The sequence below is a fragment of the Cyanistes caeruleus genome, unplaced genomic scaffold (genome assembly GCF_971803275.1).
Source record: "Cyanistes caeruleus unplaced genomic scaffold, bCyaCae1.hap1.1 HAP1_SCAFFOLD_135, whole genome shotgun sequence".
Classification (NCBI taxonomy): Eukaryota; Metazoa; Chordata; class Aves; order Passeriformes; family Paridae; genus Cyanistes; species Cyanistes caeruleus.
Genome location: NW_028255932.1, coordinates 251832 through 273290, shown reverse-complemented (window position 1 = coordinate 273290; position 21459 = coordinate 251832). Strand labels below are relative to the sequence as shown.

Sequence of the window (21459 nt, the reverse complement as noted above, 5' to 3'; positions counted from 1 at the left end):
CAAGGCCTCCATTATGCATTGTTCCTCTTTCAAAAGTTAACTGCCCACTGACTGACCAATACATTGCTTCTCTTGCAAGGGTCAAGTTCCCACCCCTTAAACGATACAGTTTTCTTCATTGTCATGTCAACCTGCTCAAACATGGATCAAATGTGGCAGGGCCTCAAACACGACTGCAGTCCCTGACACAATCTTTTGGAAACACCCGTTCCTCATCTTCTCTGGATGTCAAGAGATTCCTAAAACCACTTTCTTCCTGTGAATGCATTCCAGCTACCTTCTTACCAGGACCACTCTCTTTATTCTCAAGGCTAAGATAGCCACTTGCAGACATGAATCACTGCAGTGGGGGAATACAGTGTTCAGCACTGTTTGTTAAAGCTAATGGAATTCAGGAGCCCTATTTGTTACACTTCAACACCTCTGCTTCCTTTTCTGGGAATTCAACACAAACTTAGTAAGTTCTGCAAGTGCTCTTGCTGCGTGAAGCCACATTGTGTCTTTCATTCAGCAATTCATGAAGAAAACACAAATTGCCTGCTGAGACCCTTCTGCTCCCTCCCAAATCACTACTCAAGAAGAAGCCTCAGGCACATGCCCATAGTCCCTCTCTGCCGGCAGCTCCGAGCTGCATTGCACAGTGCTTGCTGTGCCCCAGAGAGCACCAAGCAGGCTGGCCTGGTGCCCCTGAATATTTCTGCAAAGCCCTCTGCATTTCACACCTTTGCTGTGGCTCAGTGCAGGGCTCCAGGATTGCAGGCGCTTGGTCCCAGAGCTGTGTGAGGCAGTGGCTGGTGCAGATGTGCCCTGACTTGCTGTCAGTGCCTCACGCTGGCCTCGGCTCCCCTGGCAGAAATGCCGTGCCTGAAGGACACTGCCCTGTGCTGGAGCCTGCGGAGCAGCCCGGCTCTCTCCCCCTGTGCCCAGAGTGCTGCACACACTGCTGACCATTGCCAGGAGTTCCAGGGCAGGCGGCAGAAGAGCAGCAATGGTCAGGCAGGGCAGCAGCCCTGGGCTGCTCTTTGCCTTTCTCTCGTCCTGTGCAGACTCCAGACAGCCCATGGCACCAGTGTGTGCTGTGCCCAGCACGGCGCCGCTTCCCCTCAGGAGCAGCCAGCTGCCAGCTTGGCTCTGAGAGTGGAGGATTTGCCTGGTGCCAGCAAGAGGCAGCCAGGGCCAGGCTGCTGCCTCTTGCAGCTCCAAGGGCCTCCTTCCAGCCTGCCTGTGCCGAAGCTCAGGCTTCTCCGGGCTCTGCCAGGGCTCTGCTGGGGCTCCAGCCTGGCCAAGGCCGGGCCCGCTCTCACCTCACAGTCGCTGACAGCTCTGCACCACAGGAGACCTTGCACAGCACCCTCACTGCTCTTTCTGCTTTCTCTCTTCAGCCAGACTCTCCTCCAGCCAAAGAGATTTCTCTTAGGGATACAAATCCAAGTGGCAGGAACCCAAATGTTCTCGAGTCACATCTGCACAGCCTGCATCTGCACAGGATGTTTGCGTTGCACCGCTCCTCCTTTGGTTTTTCCTGCAAATGCCATTGTTGTTTCTGCCTCAAATAGAAATGTCAGAGCTGGGCAAAACTTGTCCAGTTGGCCATATTCCAAAGGCAGTGTGGTCTGGAGAGGATGAATGAAGAGGAGCCTTCCCCCCTTTACAAACTGTACCAAAGAAGCCATCAATGTCACTTTCCACCTCTAAGAAAAAACTGACAATTCAGAAGGAAATGTTGAGCTTTCTCACAGGGTCAGAAGGAGAGAAATGTTCCAAAGGAGTTGAGATTTTAGAAATTTTATTTAAAATCCTACTCTACAATCCTACACTACAAACCTACACTACAAACCTACAATACAAACCTACACTACCATCCTACTCTATAATCCTACGCTACAACCCTACTCTATAATCCTACTCCAAGTTGGTCATGGAGAAGACAGTTTATAAATTGATTGTTGCATTCCTGCCTCCTCCTTCCACTTCTTCACAGCAACAATGAGAGGTGCCAGGCTGGACCCAGGCATGGCCGATGTTATAAATTGATGCTGCAGAAAGGAAATGAAAACAACAAGAAAGCATGATTTTCCAAGCTAAGAGCTTCAAAGGCAGGGGAATACTTTTTAAATGGAAAGGGGATTGAGTCAGAGTAGGTCAGGAGCATGGGGCAAGAGTGGCACAGGTTGCCCCAAGAGCTGGTAGGTGGCCCATCTCTGGAAATATCTGAGGTGTGAGTATCCTGATCTCTTGAAAGATGTCCCTGCTCATTGCAGGACACAGACTAGATGACCTTTCCATGTCCCTGTGTGTTAGTTTGAGATGAATTGACATTTAGGGAAAGAAGTAAGAAACCCCGCACGGAAGTGATTTCTTTGAGAGAAGCTGCTGGGAGCTTCCCCTGTGTCTGAGACAGGCCAATGGCTGGCTAGTTCTGAGAACTGACAACATTTTGCACCATTTAGAAATGAGATGTGCCTCTGTGATGATGCACATTTTGAAAACCACCAGCCCGGGCACTGGCCCTCTTTGCTTCCGGAGCCCGAAGGTAACGGAGCTGTGGTGAGGCCGGCCCTGCTCGCCCACGGCCTGTGCTCCTGGGGGAGGCCGGGCCAGAGCCCAGCGGCTCCCGGGTGGGGGATGGAGGCTGCGGGACCCCGGCCCCAGGCTGGGCCAGGCCACGGCTGCTGACATCTTGCCCACACTAAACCCTCTCCCTGGCGTGCAGCGACGGCTCCAGGCCGAGCCTCCCCTCCCAGCGGCTCCCGGGCAGAGAGAGGGGCCCAGCACAGCCTGAAATCCAACACCGTGACTGCCATGACCTGGGTGAGATTGAACCCTTTCACTGCACAGATGAGACCTTTCTTATTCTTGTGGGCCTGATAATAAAATCAATTTGTTATTCCTTTGAAGTTTGAAGCCTGTTTTGCCCTTCTCCTAATCCATAGCTCCCAGCAAGAAATGAGTAAGTGCCCTGGTGATTTTAGCCAGCGCTAAAACCCAGCACTCCCTGCCAGCCCAGCCCAGTCTAGGATTGCTCCCCACTGTCAGCTGAACAGCACCAAGGTTGGAAGTGAGGAGGATGGGGGCTCATCTGATGCCTTGGATTTCAGTGGAGGAGGAGCCCATCCCTGGGACACTGTTTCACCTGCAGCCCTTTTGGCATTTTACCTGCAGCAGCTCCTTGGCAGACCAGCGCTGCGCCTTGCCTTTCTGCAGGCAGCAGCTCAGGAAGTCACGCAGCAAAGGCGAGAATTGCTCGGGCTGCCGCAGCTGTGGGCTCCCTTCTGTGGCTATGTGGAATTTAGCCTGGAGAAAAAGGAAACACAAGGCTCCACCTGCTTCTTTCCCATCTGGAACTGCTCTCCCAGAGCCCATTGTTCCAGCTCCACTCTGCAGTGGCAGTTTTTGCCCTGGCAGAGAGGCAGACATGACTTTCCTGTAGCATTTGGATGATGACTTTCCTGTATCATGAAAAAACCCAAGCCCCAAAGCCACAGCTTTGCCAACATCCAGCAGATCTTGCCTTGGCAGCTGATTTCATTGCCTGCTCTAGTTAGTGGCAACTACATCAGCAAATACGTGTTTCCTTCTTGGAGGATTCCCAGCAGCTTGGCAGCCTTTTTGGAAGAGGGATATTGCTATTCTAACTAACTGTACTATTCCAAGGATTCTTATATGAAAAGAATCTCTGCAGTGCTTGTTGGTCCCTTAAGCACAGCTGCCATAAAACAAAACTCATCAGGCTTTTTGTCCTATTCTTGAAAATGATGGTAATTGGAAGGAAAGAAAGGAAATGCAGCAGGTGTTCCTCAGGGAAGGAAACAAACCTTTGGAATCTCATTTTCAACACAGACACATTAAGATGCCTCCACAAATGTATTGGGTTGAAAATGCCTGTTTGGGCACACAGGAGCCACCTGCAGCTCTGTCTCTCAGCACTCTGAAAATTTCAGGTTCCCTTAGGTGGCAAAAGGAAAATATTCATGGTGAAATCAGAAGTGTCATCCCTGTGGTAAGCCTGTGCTCGTTGGATTCTCAAGTCAATGCATTAACGCTGTGCCCATCCCAGAAAGTGCCAGGAAACAAACAGGAGGTTTTGGCAGGCTCTCCCCGTCACCAGGCTCCAGCTTGGTGATGTGGAGAAAGTGGCTTGGGTTAGGAAAGAAGGTGGTCACTGAGTGTCTCAGCAGCACTGCACAAGAAGCAGAAGAGACTCTGGCTTTACAGCCTCATCTCCAGGTTTCAGGCAAGTTTCCCTGTGAGAAGAATGGGGCTGCACCTCTTCTCTCAAAAGCACTGTTTTAGAAACTTGGTTTGCTTTGAGTTTCTTTGCTTCATTTCTGGAAAGATAACAGCAGCTCTGAGATGCTTGTTTCCTATTCTTGGGGCCATCTACACAGCCAAAAGAGCTGGAACTACTTCTAAGGCAAAGCAAAATGCTGCCTGAGAATGGAGATGGTTTGGGCGAGGTAAGGCTTGAGTTCCCCCAGTGCTGCAACCAAAGCTCCAGCAGATGCTGATGTGCTGCAGGGCCATTTGTAGAAGGGGCCTTGGTGGAAGTACTTCCAGCAGATGGCCATGGGATTTTGTGCAGTGAGCAGAGAACCCGGGACAGGTGAGAAAGACAGCGGGATCAGAGAGTATTTGCTCCTTACCGATCGAGCAGTGAAACTGTCATAAGGAGTTTTTTGTTCGGCCATTTCAATTGCCACAATTCCAAAAGACCACACGTCCACTTTGGGGCCATATGGTTGACGCTTCACCACTTCAGGTGCCATCCACCAAGGAGTCCCGGTCACCGAGCACCGCTGATTTTGCTCAGGGGTGAGCTGAGCAGAAAGGCCAAAATCAGCTGAGGAGAAAGCAAAATACTCTTTTAATTTTAATACTCTCAATTAGGAAACCAAGCCAGAGAATTCCCCAGTGGAAGTTTGAGAATGTGCACTTGAATTTCCTGGACAACACTCCCTGCTCTGTTTCCCTGGGGCTCTAGCCAAGGAAATATGAATTGGCTACTTCAAACATCCCCCCATTTTTTACACTTCCTCCAGCAGTGCCTTTTGTTCCCCTGAAGGTTTAGATTGCAGCTCCCTCCCTCTGGAAGGAACACACACAGACACACACAGAGCAATAGCACTCTTGGCTGCTTGTGGTTCCTTGTCGTAGCTGTGTGCACCCTGCAACTGTGCCTTCAGCCCACAGCAGGGGGGACCCCTGCACTGCCAGCAGCAGCATTTTTGGGGAGCTGGCAGTCACTGAAAGCAGCCCCACACCCCCCATTCCTGGAAGGCTGAAGCTGAGCAAGAATACACTGACCCAGCTTGACAGAGCCGTCGGTTCTGAGAAGGATGTTGTTGCTCTTGACATCTCGATGGATCACGTGGTTGGAGTGAAGAAAATCCAGTCCTTGCAGGCACTGAGAGAGAAAAGAGAACCAGGGGGGCAAAAAGTAGTGCTGTGAGTTCATCCCACAAGAAAGGAAACAGCTGTGGAAGGTTCCCTTTGCAGGGCAATGGGGAGGAATGGCAGAACACAGCGCCATTGAGAGCAAGAGCCTGCTGCTCCCACAGTAGCAGAGCAGCACCTTTCTCAGTGGAGAACTGCAAATGCCAATGCAAGAGACAGAGCTAGAATACAAGAGCAGGGGATAAGAGTACAAGAAGTGAGTCCAGTGAGTGTAGGGGCACTGGCAGACAGTTCCCTTGAGATGCTCTTGCTTGCCCATAGCCGAGCAGCAGCACAGAAACCAAGCCTGGCCCATGAAATCCCTCCTGTTCTGAGCCCCTGTTTCCCAGACAATGCAGCTCAAGGCCTTGGAAGCACAGATGGGATCCCTGACCTCCCGACTGACAGCTGCAATCTCTCCTTCAGACATTTGAATCTCATCGATGAGATCTCTCAGAGTGCCTCCGTCCATGTACTCCATCACCAGCCAGAGTTCCTCATGCACAAGGTAGCTGAAAAAAGGAAACAAGGCCATGCAGGTGAACATGCACGGCTAGGTTGGTTTTTTGCTTGAGTCTTGTTTCTGGGTCCCTTGGAGACAAGGGCAGAAGTAAAGGCATAGACATTGCCTCTAGGCTGTGCAGTGTTTGCAGTCTGTGCTGTCTCAAGGAGAAAGGCAGTTTAGGAAGAGCCCAGATAAAAAACCTGTCACGCATGGCATTTCTGGAAATGAGTACCTAGTCTTCCTGGCATGCACAGCAATGGAAAAGAGGGGCAACAATGCAAGGGCAATCCTCTCTTGGATGGTTCATCAGCATTTAAGAAACTTGAAAAACTCAAGCCCAAAGAACTGTGGAGGCAATGAACTTAGAAGGTATTGAATTCTTGAGATAGGGCTGATGCAGGGTTTTGAACAATTTTCAGTCTGCATTTGCCAGGGTGGATTCATGCAGACAAAATGCAGTCTCTTCCCATCCATTGGAGATAAGTAGAGAAATAATCATTAACAGCTCTATTTCCTGCCAGTGACCAAAGTGGGTTTTTAAGCTCTCATGCTTGTAGTATGTAAAGAAACATTCAAGGGATAGGACCGTGACCACTCACCTGGCTAAGTAATTCACGATCCTGGGACTCCTATTACTCTCCATGATCCTGATTTCATTCATGGTTAGTATCTTCCTACTCACTCCTTGCACATTTATTTTCTTTATGGCCACCTCAAATGACATTGAAAAGGAGTAATTTGAGAAAATTGGTAGCATGAGACCACAACCCACATGGAGCAAGTGATTTTGGAATGGCACAGCCAAGCTGTGCCAAAGTGCCTTGTGATTAGAACTCATCACCGGAGTAATTAGGGAGTGACATTGCAACAGCCCATTTCTCTGCTCCCTTGGGGGCCAGTTACAGGACATGTGGCCACTGGCGATTTGCCTTGTCCACAAAGCCTGTTCCAAGTGCAATTTGCAGGCTGGCTCCAGTCTGTGCTTCTTGTGCCTTTTCAGCACAGCTCTACTCAAAGCTCCAGCCACAGCTGTCAGCAGTGGGGAAAGGCCTGGAGAGCAGCAGAGGCTGCAGGGGCTGTTGACATTTACCTCTCCTCCTGTTGCAATGTCAAGTGCTCTGGAAACCTCTCCAAAACCCCTAGAAACAAAACAGCAGCAAAGAAAGGAGAAGCCATTTAGATCTTGCACTGAAAGCCAGTCCAGACGGGAGAGCTCTGCTGTAAATGCCTAAAAGCTGCAGGTTGCAGGAGGGGTGTGCCAGAAGGCAGATGATGCATTTTCCCCTCAAGTGCCTGGGCACTGGGCCTGTTCCTGAAGCCTTGGGCTTTACTGCCTCAGCTCCAAAAGGCAGCTTATTCCTTCATCTCGGCTATCAGCTTCTAAACTGTGCAATTCTAATCCTGAGCACGGAGTATTTCCTTTAGCAAACTCTTGGAGAGAAATGTTCCTGGGAACTGTTATCTGACAGCTCTCATTGGGGGTAGGTTATGCTTTCAGGCAAGCAAGATTCTTCTCCTTTCATTAGTGTGGCCAGATGATTTGGAGACATCCAAAAATGCGAAGGAAATGAATCCTGAGCTGTCCCACACTTGAGAGACAAGCAGATTTACCAGGTTCTGTTCCTTGCTGCAGGCAAGACCTTGGCAGCATGGAGATGTCTTTGACAATGCCTTCTGAACACACTTGACAAATTCTGGCCAGTACTGAGAGATGGGGCAGACTAAGCCCGCTGTCTAAACATGTGGACAACCTGTCTGACTTCCCACTTGATGGATATTCCCCCGGGGAAACACCTGGCCCATGGCTGTGTAGAAGTGACTGTGGTTGGACTCACCCGCTGCCAAGACTTTCCAGTTCAATGTATTTTGTGATGGGATTTTCCTTGTTCACCATTCTCCCTGAGGGAAACAAAATGCAAGATGCTGACTTTCAGGCAGAGATCCGAACTTGCAGGAGATGCCAAAGGCAGCCCCGCTGTCTGGGGCTCTGAACCCTCTGTGGTCAGCTGGGCAGCAAGCACAGCAGCAACAAGACAGGCAGTTGTGCAGTACAAATGGGCAGCAGAGAGACTGATTTTGTCCAGTCCTTGGAAGGAAATGAAGCGCAGAGAGCACAGCAGGGCACAGCACAAGGCTGGCAAAGGCCAAGCATGAGCACTGACAAGCAATGGCAAGAAGACACAGCCAGCCTGAGCCCCTGACAAGCTGTGGCCCCCATTCAGGACACACCAGCATTGCCTTGGAGATCAGACACAGCCAGGTGCAGATCAAGGCCCTTTTGTGTCCCAGCAGGTGAAGGTAGACACCAAATCAGCTGGGATCTTTTCTCAGCCCCACCAGGTCTTTTCTGAGAGCACAGCACTGGCAGCTGTCATGGGCAAGAAGCAGATTAAATGGGTTGTGCTGCAGAATCACAAAGGGCTTGATGTGTTTTCCCAGAGACTGATCTGAGCAGGGCTTGGGCCAATAGGTAGGATTCTAAGAGTCATGGGAATGGCTGGGAATCAGGGATGAAAAAGTGCCATGGATCTGAGGAATACACAGCACAGGGGCTGCAGGCTCGCTCCTGAGAAATGCCTGCAGTGCTGTTTTATCTGATCACACCACGTGGATGTGTCTCTTGGACACATCTTTATAAGAATAAAACTAGGATATTAATTACAGATTGTTATACAAATATCTGTTTCTTCTTTGTGGGCCCAATGAAAACATCTCTTGCTCTGTTTCTGCTGTCACCTGATGTTCTTTCAAAGGAGTCCTCACTGACAAAAAATACAGCATTCTCATAAAAACCTTGTAGATGTAGTAGAGGCAATAAAAACAGTCCTAAAAATGACACCAGTAAGACACATGGGGCAGAACAGCTCTTTCAGGATGGAGAAAAAGCAAAAACCCCTAAATGCAAAACCAAACAAGGATAAAAACTGAAAACTAAAAACGAAACCACAACAAAAAGACAAAACCCCAAAACCAATCAATATCTCTGAAGTCTTTTGGTTCTGACAAGCAGTGGGAAGTCTGGAGTCTAATGAGAATTTAGGAATCAAATATTCTTATCAGTTTGGCCACTAGCACACAGAACTTGCATAGATCATTTGCTGGGCCACAGCCTTCTGCTGATCCGAGAACATTTCCTGCTTCTGCCTTTAGTGGCAAGGGAATGCCAGGCAAAGCCGAGCCAGTCCAAGCTGCCCTCAGAGGCAGCAGGAGCAGCCAGAGCGCTCTCTCGCTGCCTCAGAGCACAGCAGTTCCTGTGGGGAGTCCTAAATGTCTCTGGGACACCAAAGTGAGGAGGATCATTTGCTACAGCTCTGCTGGCACATGCACACAATACACTGTCCCCCAGACAAGAAATACACCAGACGTACTCAGTTGCTCCACGAAGTCTCCCAGGCTCTCCTGGAGCTGAGCAGCAGATGTGTCACTGCTGGAAATGGACAAACTGCCCCGGCTCCACTGCTCAGCTTGGGGAACAAAGGCTCCTTTAGATGCTGCTGCTGCTGCTGGTGCTGCAGCAGATTGAATGGAAGAGCCTGTGTAGATCTGCGAGAAGAAAGGAGTTTGTGTCAGAAAGCTGGCTGGCAGAGATTACCCCGAGTTCCCTTTTCAAATGCAAGCCCTTAGGAAGTTGCTGTTAGCCACATGCAAAGCTCATCAACTGGATTTTTTGGATGTCCACTTCTGGAACCAAATGGTCAAAACCCAAGGTTGGTTTTAATCAAGTTGATGGCCAGTTTCATATTCCATTTTCCTGGATTTTCTGAAGGATGACTGCAACAACGACCATTGCACTTCCTCCCAAGGATCCCTTTCCCCCTCCAAGGGCTGCAGACACATTTGCAGCTCCTTGTTCTAATGTTGGAGCTCCTCCCCCTCAGTCCTCTTTTCCTGCACCATCTTCAGAAGGTGCTCAGCCTGCAGCACTTGTGCTTGGGACAGTACCTGTGCCTCCCGCCGACCTTGGGGCTCCTCATCAGCCGGCATTTGCTGGAAGCCTTCGCAGGCTGCCAGGTGAGATATCAACACGTCCACCTCAAGTCAAAGAGAACAAAGCAGTCAGAGACCACAGCTTGTCCCTGTGTGCCAAGGCTCATTGACTGTGAGCAAAGGGAAAGAGCAGGACAGCAGCAGATTCACCAAGGGATACAGACAGCTTGCAGCTTGTATTCCAAATCTGTCTGGGGGACTGTGTTCACTTGCAAAAAGCCCTGAAGAAACAAGGAGAGCAGGAGCAGGCCAGCAGGAATCCCTTGAGATGAGTGCTGGCAAAAGGGGCAAATGACTGGTGCCACTGTCCAGGGCAGCAGCTGAGATTGAGCACAGCAGGAAATGTCCTTCCAAGCAGCTGGGATAGACACTACAGCAGGATGGCACTGAGAGGCATCAGCCCAGCCCCCTGCTGCTCTGCAGAGGAGAGGCAAGAAGGGCAGAAAGCACCAGACTGCAGTGACTGCTGTGCCTATCGCTCTTTCACTCACTCGATTTTCTAGAGCCTCTTGCTGCTGAGCGAGGAGATGGAATTTCTCTTCGATGATTCTCTTTTCTTCCTCCAGCCTTTTCTCCCTTGCCCTGATCCTAGCCTCAGCTTCCTGCAGCTCTGCCAGAAGCTCCTCATCAGAGGCCTGTGAAGAACCAGAGAGAGGAATGTCCATGAGTGGAGTGTCAGCCACTCTGTCACTTACCTGATTTTGTTGATTGCAAATCTGCCCATGGAGATTCATCTCCTCCTGGATGTTTCTCCTGTCCTCCTCAGGCCTCCTCTTCACTGCCATGATGGCCCTCGGAGCTTCGGGCAGCTCTGCCTGGGGCTCTGCCTCGATGTTCTGTACACACAAATGGAGTGCAAGTGCCTGGGAGCTGCCATCAGGCTCAGCTTCTTCCTCAGTTTCAGCCTCAAAATCACACTCATTCAGTCACTTCTTTCTGCTTCCCTACCCACCTCTGCTTCCACTGTAACCTCCTGTCCCGCTGCTGATCTCTGCAGAGGCTCTTTGCTTTCAGGGCCTCTGGCACTCGTGGCCTGCTCAGTCCCAAGAGCTGCGTTTTATGCCCCTCTTCCTGCCCTTCACTCTGTCCCCTGCTGAGTCAGCCTTACCTGGCCATTCTCCAGTGGCTCTTCCACCTGCTGCCCCAGCTGCTCTTCCTGCTCTTGGGCTGGGAACAGCTCTCCCTCAGGCTGGCACGGCTGTCCTGATAAAACAATCTGCTCCTGCTCTTTCTCTGGAAGGACCTGCAGAGAAAGCAAGAGAAGATGGGCTTCAACTTCTCATCCAACATTTTTGTGGGCCAAGACTCAAAGACTGATGGGCTCCCACGTTCCCAAAGCTCTGTGCTGCTGCTCTCCTGCCTTGTTCTCTGCCCGTGGGGAAGCACAGATTCCAAAGTGACCCTGGCAGTGCAATCAGGGCCCATCTGGCACTGAATCTCCAACAGACTCTTGGGCAGCTGACAGGAAATGTGGGGCATTTCTCAAGGGCCTCCCTCCCCTTCTGCTGTATCCTGCTTGTCTCTCCCTAGTGACTGACAGCCAGCCCTGTCCCACAGCTCCATCCTGGCTCTGCAGGGGCTTCCTGGGTGAGCTCAGCCCTTGGGAGAGACACTGCTGGAGTTCATGTTCTTTTCAGGCCTGCACTGCCACTCCTGCCCCTCTGACATCTACACTCTTGTTAGAAATCCTGCTCATTCAGGAGACAAGGATGTGTGCAATTGGATCCTCTGCTGCAGGTCAGAGAGCCTCTATGGCCACCTCAGGATATGGAAGAGGACCAAGGTGTTTCTCCTCCCTCTTTTGTCAGCTGAGAATTCTGAGTGGCACTGACAGAGATCCTCAAAAGGCCCCACCAACAAATTAATTGACACACCCCTGGGGATGCCAATGAAGGAAGCCATGGGTCATGTAATGCATGTATGACCAAAGTCAGCAAAAACCACCTAAACCATGGAATAGTCCCACCTCACTAGGACAGGCAGAAATTTATAGGTTAAACAGGGAGTGTCAGGACAGAAGAGGCAGGAGGAGGAAAACAGCTCTGAGGAGAAAAAACAACCATCTCTAAAGGGGTTCTTAGCAACACAAGACAGCACTCAAGGACTTGCAGCTTTGCCCCCACACTAGGCTCCAATGCAGTTTCCAAAGCTGCAGACTTCACCACAAAACGTATCAAGAGAAACTTGCCACTTGTGGATTTTGCCTCAGAAGAAGGGTTCAGAACTACACAGTTTGTTTCTTTGGCCACACAGGACAAGAATGGCCGGCCACAGCTTCATGGACAACACAATCATCTCCTTGCAGCTTATCAAAAGCCAAAAGACAGGTGGCCTAAAAGACTCTGCAGAAGTGAAGAATTACTCCAGAAAACTGCAGAACACTTCTCCAGGTCATCCTGAGGTTTCCAAAAAGGGACAGCAAACAAAGCAAGCCCTGTGAGCCCCAGAAATGCCGTGTGAGCCCTTGGCCATGGCTTGGCAGAAGCCAAGAGACAGAGCTTCCCTGAGCCAAGCAGCCAGCTGCTCACCCGCAGGCAGCAGCGCTTTGGGGCCTCAGCACGACGGCTCAAAGCCCAATTTCCAGCTGCCACGGGATGGGGGAATGGCTGGGTGCTGGCAGGACTCCAGCACTCAGCATCCTCAGCCAGCAACAGCAAGTGCTGGCTGCTCAGAAACTTGCAGCTCTGCCTTGCACTAAAGACAGCAGCACCCAGCACTGGCACTTACTGTCTGGGCATGGTCAGGCTGGGCTGTGACCACAGCTGGAGGCTCGTGCTCCTTTTGCTCATTTTGCTCCTCTTTGGCCTCTTCTCCAGGAGCAGAGGGAGCCACAGCAGAGTCTGCTCTTGCTTCTGGGCTCTGTGGACAGATGGTGGAGTTAGGGACAGGCAGCTCCCTATCATTTAGAACCTTATTTCTCTTCAGCTCGATTTCTACAACCAGCTCTACCAAGCACAAATCATCAGCTTTGATAGCAATGGGATTCTAAGTCTCTCCAACTAAATTAAAATGGGTTAATTCAGCCAGGCTGCAAATAGCTCTGAATTAGAGAGTTCACCCTGGCTACTATCAGCAAGCAACGTTCTCTCTGCAAATCTGAGCTTTGAGTTCTTTTAAAGCTCTGCAATGGAAAATTAGGAAATAGCTAACAATGCCTTTGCTATTGCTGTTGTAAACATGGAAATGGATCTTCTTTCAGCCCACCCAGCTGGCCCTCTGCACTCTACTGCCACAGGCCAAGCTCACAGTTCCCTGCACAATTCTGAAACACCAGGAACATCAAATGTTCCTTTCTGACTCACCTCAGGATCGGCACCTCTGAACACACGGCTCAGATGACCTGCAGTGGGCAAGGAAAATGAACCAAATTCTTTGAGAAAACTGGAGAGAACCGTGGCCTATTTAGAACAGCATCTGAGAAGATCTCCCAGTCTACATTTTCAAAGGTGTCCTGCTTGACTGGTGTGGTTTAAAGCAGCAACTAAAAAATCACTAGAAAACTTACTTATTTTTTGCTGTGAGATATGGATTAGAACAAGAGCAAAACAGGCTTAAAACTTAAATGGAATAAAGACAGTTTATTTACAAAAACGACAAGAATAAGAAACCAGAATAAAACTTCCAGAACAACCCTTTTCTTCCCCACTACCCAACCATTCCCTTGTTTACATGACAACATGGAGACAAAAAATTTTGGATCTTTGGTGTTTACAACAGTCCCAATTCCTGCTGGAGTCTTTTCATCAGTCTTTGTAGAGAAACAGAAGTCTTCTTCTGCTATCTATGGAGTTTTTCACAAGAAAACTATTTTTCTTCATAGCTTTCTATTTCTCTGATGCCAGCTGCCCAGAAATCTGCCATCAGTTGTCTCCTCCCATTTCCCATCACTCTGAGGTGTGTTATGGGTCATGAGTCTAGGGATGTCATTTTTATGAATGAGTTATTCAAAGGCAAAAGTTCTCTTTATCTGTTTTTCTGAGCCCTCCTGGAAACAGAAGTTTTCTTTTTTGCTTCTTAAAAGACACAAATCTTCAACTATTACTTCTCCCCCTCTGTTCCAGCATCTCACAGTGTCACAACTACTTCATCATTTGCTCAAAATCCACACTTGGAAACACTCCATTCCTCCCAATATACTCTGTCATGAATTAAAGGAGTTTTTTTCAGAACACTACTGTCCATGCCCATAGCTTTAACAGAAAAATATTTCAGCTTATTAAAGCATCTCCTTATTTCTCTTCCCCCTCTAAAGTTAATTTTTTTCTTCACTCTCTTTGATGGGTTGATGGTTGATCACTCCCTCTCTCTCTCTCTCTGGAAAAAAAGGATTAATCTGCAAGTCTCATGCAGGTAGTAAAAGAGTTAAAATCTTGCTAAAGCTGCAGATGTTGATGGTGTCAGGTTTCAGTTCAGTGGCAGAAACTGCAAACCAAGTCAGGCTGGCCGGCTCCGTTTCTCCCCCCACCCCGCCCTCTGCAGCCTTGTCCGGCCTGGAGGGGGGGAGGAGGCCGAGACAGAGCCCTGTGACCTCGTCAGAAGCCAGAAACCAAAGAGAGCAAGAAATTCCTGGCCTCACATCTTCAGGTGGTGTTCACAGGTTGATCTCACTTCTCAATAGTTAAAACCGCTGCCAATTCTCACCCATGGCCAGGAATTAGTCAGGAGAAAAAACTCCCATCAGCCTCCAGCAGTTTCAACTTCCCCAGCTCTCAGAGCTATCTTAAAAGTAAAGTCACCCCAAGAGACTGAGCCAGCAAAGTGAGGAAATGCCAGACTCTGCTGCCACAGGCTCTCCCGTGGAGGGAACAGAAGCCCTGCAAATGCTGCCCGCAGCCCCCTGGCTACAGACACCCCGTGTTTTGCTGAAGGTGTTGACAGGAGCTTTACCAAACCAGGGGCATCCTCATGGTCTTTGTGTTTCAATAGCAACCTGGTCACTAAGAAAGAGCAGGGAGACCTACAAAAGCCAGCTCAGGTTCCAGCCAGGGAAAACCTCTACTTATGTGCCAGGTTGGTGAGGTAATAGCCGGCATAGGCGATGCCATAAATGGTGCAAACGGCAACAGCGAGCTGCTCCATCATTGTAGCACTGCTGTGCCAGTTTGCACACTCTGCTCCACAACAAAAACAAACAAGGCTCCTGTCAGTGTGCAGCTGCCCACTGACAAACGCCTCAAGCAGGAGGATGCTCCTGCACTGAGCAAGCCCAAGAGCTGCTCTGACCCTGAGGCCTTCCGTGCACCAAGGCAACCTTGGGATGTCACCACGACAAGGTGGCATCCATGCCCTGACATCACAAAGCCAATGCTCTGCGCTGCTCTGGGAATTGATGCAGAGCAACCCAACCTTCCCTACAGCAAACACAAAATTGCCTGGCAGCTTCTCCTCTGTCACAAAGGGTCACAAATCCTTTGCTGGGCTGTGGGAAATGGAAAGACAGAAACTTCCACAGATACTGAAGGGTTTGATTGACAGCCTTGGAAGGAGCTTGGGTTCATGCAGTGCTAAAGGTTCACAGACGCTGAGTCGAGAATTCATAAGCTTATGTTCCTGCAGTTGCAAGTAAGAATATGCCATAAGTAAATAAAAAACTGCATTGAGTGAGATGGTGGAGAGATTTCAACTGTAATTGTGTGATTTTATAGAGTAAGCTATGAATCTAAATATTATCCTAAGAAGCACATGTGTGTAGGTGAGCTAGCAGTGTATTGGGTGAAAAGCAGACACAGTGCAGCAGAACTTGGCAAAGGTGAAAGGTGATTAAGTAATAATAAACCTCTTCAATTTAGTGCATTAGCCAAAAACTCAACTTAGCAAATCTAAGGCACTGCACCAGGCTGAAGCTGAGGATCCCCAGCCAAGCTCAGAGGGAGGAGAACACAGCATTTGTGGGATCCTTTCCAGTCTGACTTGCTTTAGCTGGAGCCTGGGGGAGGAGAGAGCAGGAGAAGGGTTGGCTGAGTCCTCTCCCCTCTGCCTTGCCCTTCTCTGCTGGATCCTCAGTTCATCCCACACCCACCCCAAGACTCCATCCCCATCCTACTGGTGCTGACGGGATTAAAGGAGATAAAGAGGAGATAAAAAAGATAGAGAGGAGAGAAAAGGAGAAGTTTAAATGCAGTTTAAATATGAAAGAAATGCACATGTTAGTGACTGCTGAGAGTTCCAAAAGAGCTGAAGGGTTTGGGAAGGGCCAGGAGCCCGTGAAGGGCTCAGGAGCTGCTGCTGCCGGGAGGGAGGAAATGCACCAATGGCTCCCAGCAGAGTCTGTGCTTTGAGGCTCTTTCCCAAACAGCTGCAGGAGGGAAAGCAGCTGAGTTTGGAGGAAGAGTTTTCTGCTGAGGTTTCCTGTTTGGAGCTGTCACAAGCTTGAGCTGCTCAAGGGAAACGCGGCTCTGCTTCCAGCAGGGCCCAACTGCCCGGGAGCACAACTTGGTTCCCTGGCCCTGAGCCAACGGGCAGCAGCAGCTTCTGTTCCCTCCTGGCTCTTGTGTCATTTCCAGCAGCACAAGACACACCAAGAAAAGCTCCTCCAGAACATGCCATGAGAAACACAACCTGATTTCATGGCATGAAGGAGCTCTGACAGTCCCACGGGCTCAGGTTTGTTTGTCAGTGAACAGAGCAGGGAAAAGCACAGACACATTCCCTGCACAGGGAATTCACAGGAGGAAAGTGCAGGGCTGGAGGATGTGCTTGGATACAACGTTCCCACGGCAGTTTTGGGGATAAAATTGTCAGCAGAGAGAAAAGAAAAAGTGCTACCAAGGGTGGGCTGGGGAGGGCTGGTGCTTCCTGGGAGGCTCCCAAAGCTCAAGAGGACAAAGCCCAGACCTTGTCCAAGCTGCGAGCTGGGTCTGAGCCAGAAAGCAGGGGGTGGCAGAGACATTGCTGCTGAAGGGCTTCAGATTGCCAAAGCTAAAGTGTCCAGGATCAAGGAACAACTTGAGGTTATGGAAGTCCCAGTGCCCACGTTCCATCCCCTCATTTCAAGCTGAAAGCACAGCTCCATCTGTGACTCTGCTTTTTAATAAAGAATGTCAAACTTCAACAAAATTCCCTTAGAAAGACCCCATGAAGGTTCACAATGTGAGAGCTCACTCGAGGCAGCCCCAGCTCCTGCCCTGGTTCAGTCCCTGTCAGGCCCACTGTGCTTTCCAGCTGCTTTGCTCCAGCTCCCCCCAGATCACCACGAATTTCACTGAACTGAAACAAATCCAAATCCTCGTGGGTCGGGACAAGGGCAGGGAGAGGTCACTCAGGGATCACCATCAGGGGCACAACAGCCCGACCTGGGGAAATGAACTGAACTTAGAACTGAGCAAATCAGACCAGGAGAATGAGGATTAAAATCAATCTTGAGAAACACCTCCTCCCGCTCCTGAACTTTTCTGTCCGGGCCGCTGCTCGCGGGGCACAGAGAGGGGCCCGGCCGTGTCCCTCCAAACCTCCCTGGGAATCACCCCAGAGCCCTCAGCCTTCCTTGTGCCCATCCCCGGGGCCCCTTGTCCCTCCCAGTGGCTCCCGTGGCTCTCCCAGTCCATCCCAGCCTCTCCCAGTCCATCCCAGCCTCTCCCAGTCCATCCCAGTCACTCCCAGTGACCCCGCCTGTCCATCTCGTTCCTCCGTGGATCTGTCGCCCCTCAGCCAATCAGAGCGCGCCTCTCTGATGACTCATCAGTTGCCGGGCAGATCCACAGACCCGAGAGCCCCGCGCTGGACTCGGCCGCCCAGTGCCGCGCACTTCATTCCCAGTCCCTCCCAGTGCCACCACAGTCCCTCCCAGTGCCACCACAGTCCCGCCCAGTGCCACCACAGTCCCACCCAGTGCCACCACAGTCCCGCCCAGTGCCACCACAGTCCCGCCCAGTGCCACCACAGTCCCGCCCTGAGTCCCCAGAGTCCCGCCCACTCCTTTTTAGCCCATTCCCAGTCTACTCCGAGTTCATTCCTACTTCACTCCCAGACCTCCACACTTACTTCCAGTGTCCCAGTATCCACTCTCATCTCTTCAGTGCCACCCCAGTCCCTCCCTGTCCATTCCCAGTCCCTCCCAATGCCACACCACTCCTCTCCACTCTCTCCCAGTGCCCATCCCAGCGTGTCCATCTCGCTGGTGCCCTCCAGCTCCCAGCCCGGCCCCGGCCGCCTGCTCTGCTCCCGGATGGATTTCTCCCCTGCCCACATCCAGCTGAGCTGCTCCCAGGGCCAGCAGCAGCTCTCGGGCCACGTGCTGGCCACTGCCGTGCTCCCCAGCGGGGACTGGAGCCAGCAGCTCCTGGTGCTGCTGGAAACCGCCCCCGGCAATGCGGGCTCAGCTCCAGCTGCCAGGTGGAGCACGGCAGCCTGGAGCACCCCCTGAGCCGGCACTGGGGCACGGCCCGGCCCCCACAGCGCCGGGGGCAGCGGGGGAGGCACTGGGGGGGCCCAGAGGGGGATTGGGCTGTGCTGGGAGGAACTGGGAGGGAGTTTGAGATAGCCTGGTTTAAACTGGGGAAGGGATTGATGTGCTTAGGATGGCTGGGAAGGGGTTTGAAGGATGTTGGGGAGGGTGGGATGGGGTTCTGGGGGTCTTGCTGGACCCTGGGAGGGAGTTTGGGGGTGCTGGGTGTCACTGGGAGGGATTTGAGTGAGCCTGGAGGAGCTGGAAGGAGATTGGGAATTGGAAAGCAGGGATTGGGATGAGGTTGGTTGTGCTGGAAAGAGACTGGGAGGAGTCTTGATGAGTCCTGGTGGGCCTGGGAAGGGACTGGGAGAGGGTTTGGGAGTCCTGGGGCAGTGGGGAGAAATTGGGAGGGGGCTGAGGGATCCTGAGAGGAACAGGAGGGGCTCTGGTGGGTCCTGGGGAGGCTGGGAAGAGACTGGCAGTGATTTACCAAAATAGCAATATTGATCCAGTATCAACATCAATCTGTTAATGGACAAAAAACCTCTCCAACAGTTTAAAGTTACAAAATGGATGTTTAATCACAGCACTGGGAGAGTGCGGGAGTCACCCCTTAATACGCACTGCAAGTTGACAAAAGATTCCAGTGTCTATTTATTTACAAAAGTCTTAAATATCCAAAATACTAATACATATTAATACTAATGCATATGCATAATGCTAGCACCTCCCATGTTCCTCTTCGGATTAGAATTCATGGTAATGATTTTAATGTCATTATGCCTGCATGGTTGGCTCCCTAATTTGAGGAGGGGGTCATTTTGGTGAGGAGGGTTCATCAGGAGATGAAGGAAAACCGCTCTTCCTCACTCTCACCTTTCTACCTTTACAATGGTTGACATTACAAATGACATTTGGTACAACTCCAGTTTCTTCCCTTGTGACTTGGAAATGGTTTTCCAGATGAAAGGTCTGTGATCTTCCTGAACCCGTTTATCACTTTCTCTTTTCCCATTATAAGCACAGCTGAACAAACATACAATGACAAGTAATTTTTTTACCTAAGTCCGAGATTCATTATCTCAAATCCTGCTTCTCACTTAATCATTAAGTCTAACTAGTTCCAGCAAGGCCTATCTCTAGCCAAGATCCGTAATTTTTCTAAAATTCTTAATTGTTTAAAATTAGTGACTCCAAAGGAGGTTTCAGAGGGTGCTGGGTGGGCTGGGAAAGACTGGGAGGGTCCTTGGAGGGGCTTGGGGTGTCTGTGAGAGGTTTTGGGGGTCCTGACCTCTGCAGATGCCCCAGGGATGCCATCAAACGCTGCCCAACGCAAGATGCTGATGGGGATTGGAGTCTCAGTGTTGGGCTTCGTCTTCTTGGCACTGGGGCTCAGCTTCTGCCTGCACAGGAAGGTGAGGGAGGGTTCTGGGGGTCGTGTCTCCCTCACCCAGAGCGTTTGTGCTCCCCTCTGGGCCCCCAAGCCCGGCGTCACTCCCTTTTCTCTGCCCACACAGCTCCTGAGGCAAAAGGTTCCAAGGATTGAAAGTCAACAATTCCCACTGTCATTTTGTGTCCTGTTGGATTTTCATTCCCCTGCTTTCATCCAGGTGCCCACAGGGAGCCAGGAAGATGTGGAGCCTCCCAGCCAGGTGTCTTCCCAACACGCATCACCAGGACCACGGATCACCAGGGCTCTGCCCAACGGGGGTCACTGGGGATCATCCAACGCCCATCCTCCCATGGGGGATGGAGCTGGAGCAGCGCACGAAGCTCTTCCCGCACTCAGGGCACTCGCAGGGCTTCCCTTACTGGTGCCTCCGTTGGTGTTGGGTCAAGTGAGCGCTCTGTGAGAAGCTCTTCCCACACTGGGGACACTCGTAGGGCCTCTCCCCAGTGTGGATGCGCCGGTGCCTGATGAGGTGGGAGTTGCGGTTGAAGCCCTTCCCGCAGTCGGGGCAGCGGAAGGGCCTCTCATCCGTGTGAATCCGCTCATGTACGAGGACATTGGAGCTGGTCCGAAACCTCTTCCCACACTCAGGACACTCGTAGGGCCTCTCCCCAGTGTGGATGCGCCGGTGCTCCCTCAGACTGGAGCTCTACCCAAAGCTCTTCCCACATTCCAAGCAGGTGTAGGGCCGTTCCCCTGTGTGGATCACCTGGTGTCTCATCAGGCCAAAGATAGCTCTGAAGCTCTTCCCACATTTCCCACACTCATAGGGTTGTTCTCTCATGTGGATCTTCTGGTGATTCCTCAGGTAGGAGCTCTGGCTGAAGCTCTTCCCACATTCCCCACACCCATAGGGCTTTTCACCAGTGTGAATCCTCTGGTGCTCGATCAGGTGGGATCTCTTTCTGAAGCCCTTCCCACATTCCAAGCACTTGTGGGGCTTCTCCCCCAGCTCTGAGCTCCGGCTGGATCTCTGGCCGTGTTCCTGGCACTGGGGGGATCTTTCCTCCTTGCAGCTCCCTGGACTGGGTTTCCAGCCCCTCCTCATGCAGGATCTCTGGGGCTTTTTCTCCTCCTCTTCCATCTGGACACAGCTTGGGAATGAAAATTCCTGGTTAGGAGGAAAAGGAGAGGAGAGCGTCTTGGGCTGGGGGTTCCTCCATGCCCAAGTTCATCTCAGGAAGTCATTTGGCATCTTGTGTCTGTAACAAAGCAAAGCACCAAGATTCAGCCCAAACATCAAAACAATGATGAAAAACTACCCAAACACCAAATTCAGGAAAAACCCCCTCCAGAATACAAAGATTCAGCCCCTGCAAAAAAAAAAAGCCCAAAAAAGTTCAGAAACACCAAGATTCAGTCCCATCAAAATCATTGATCCCCTCCCCAGTCACCTCCAGGGCAACACTCCTGGGACTGCACATAGAGGGAGAATGGAACATTGTCCTGCTTCCTCTTCCTTCTCTCCCACCTCCTTCTGTGGCCCTACTCTTCCTCCCACTCCTCTTCCTCCTACTATTTCTCCTCCTCCTGCACCTGCTCCTCCCACGTGAATCCTTCGACCGTTTTGTTCTTCAAACCTGCTTCTCCTTCCCTTCTCCTGCTGCCCCCAGGCCCAGCACCCACTGCCGCCTCCCTCTTCCCCCCCAGTCCCACAGCATCCCACCGCAGGGGCACGGATGCAGCTGGGCCAGCTCG

At 51.1% G+C, this 21459-nt stretch overlaps 3 protein-coding genes across 3 annotated transcripts in view; 1 reads left to right on the top strand and 2 right to left on the bottom strand.

Moving 5' to 3' along the window:
- The window catches only part of LOC147645999 (serine/threonine-protein kinase PAK 3-like), a 134568-nt gene that overhangs the window by 65955 nt on the left and 47154 nt on the right, over positions 1 to 21459 (top strand). The gene's annotated exons all lie outside the window — the stretch shown is intronic.
- The window catches only part of LOC147646000 (uncharacterized), a 62220-nt gene that overhangs the window by 19541 nt on the left and 21220 nt on the right, over positions 1 to 21459 (bottom strand). Inside the window, 1 exon segment of the mRNA XM_086874024.1 lies at positions 20124 to 20720. Within this exon segment, the coding sequence (XP_086730150.1) occupies positions 20124 to 20720 (597 nt within the window).
- On the bottom strand, positions 1770 to 15168 carry LOC147646001 (serine/threonine-protein kinase PAK 3-like). Its single transcript, XM_086874021.1, has 15 exons — positions 14925 to 15168; positions 13228 to 13265; positions 12653 to 12784; positions 11034 to 11168; positions 10417 to 10761; positions 9881 to 9970; positions 9307 to 9481; positions 7774 to 7837; positions 7029 to 7077; positions 6538 to 6650; positions 5828 to 5945; positions 5305 to 5404; positions 4644 to 4840; positions 3157 to 3294; positions 1770 to 2036 (listed from the first exon to the last, which is right to left on the bottom strand). The coding sequence occupies exons 1-15, from the start codon at positions 14968 to 14970 to the stop codon at positions 1917 to 1919; spliced, it is 1860 nt and encodes a 619-aa protein (XP_086730147.1). The 5' UTR covers positions 14971 to 15168; the 3' UTR covers positions 1770 to 1916.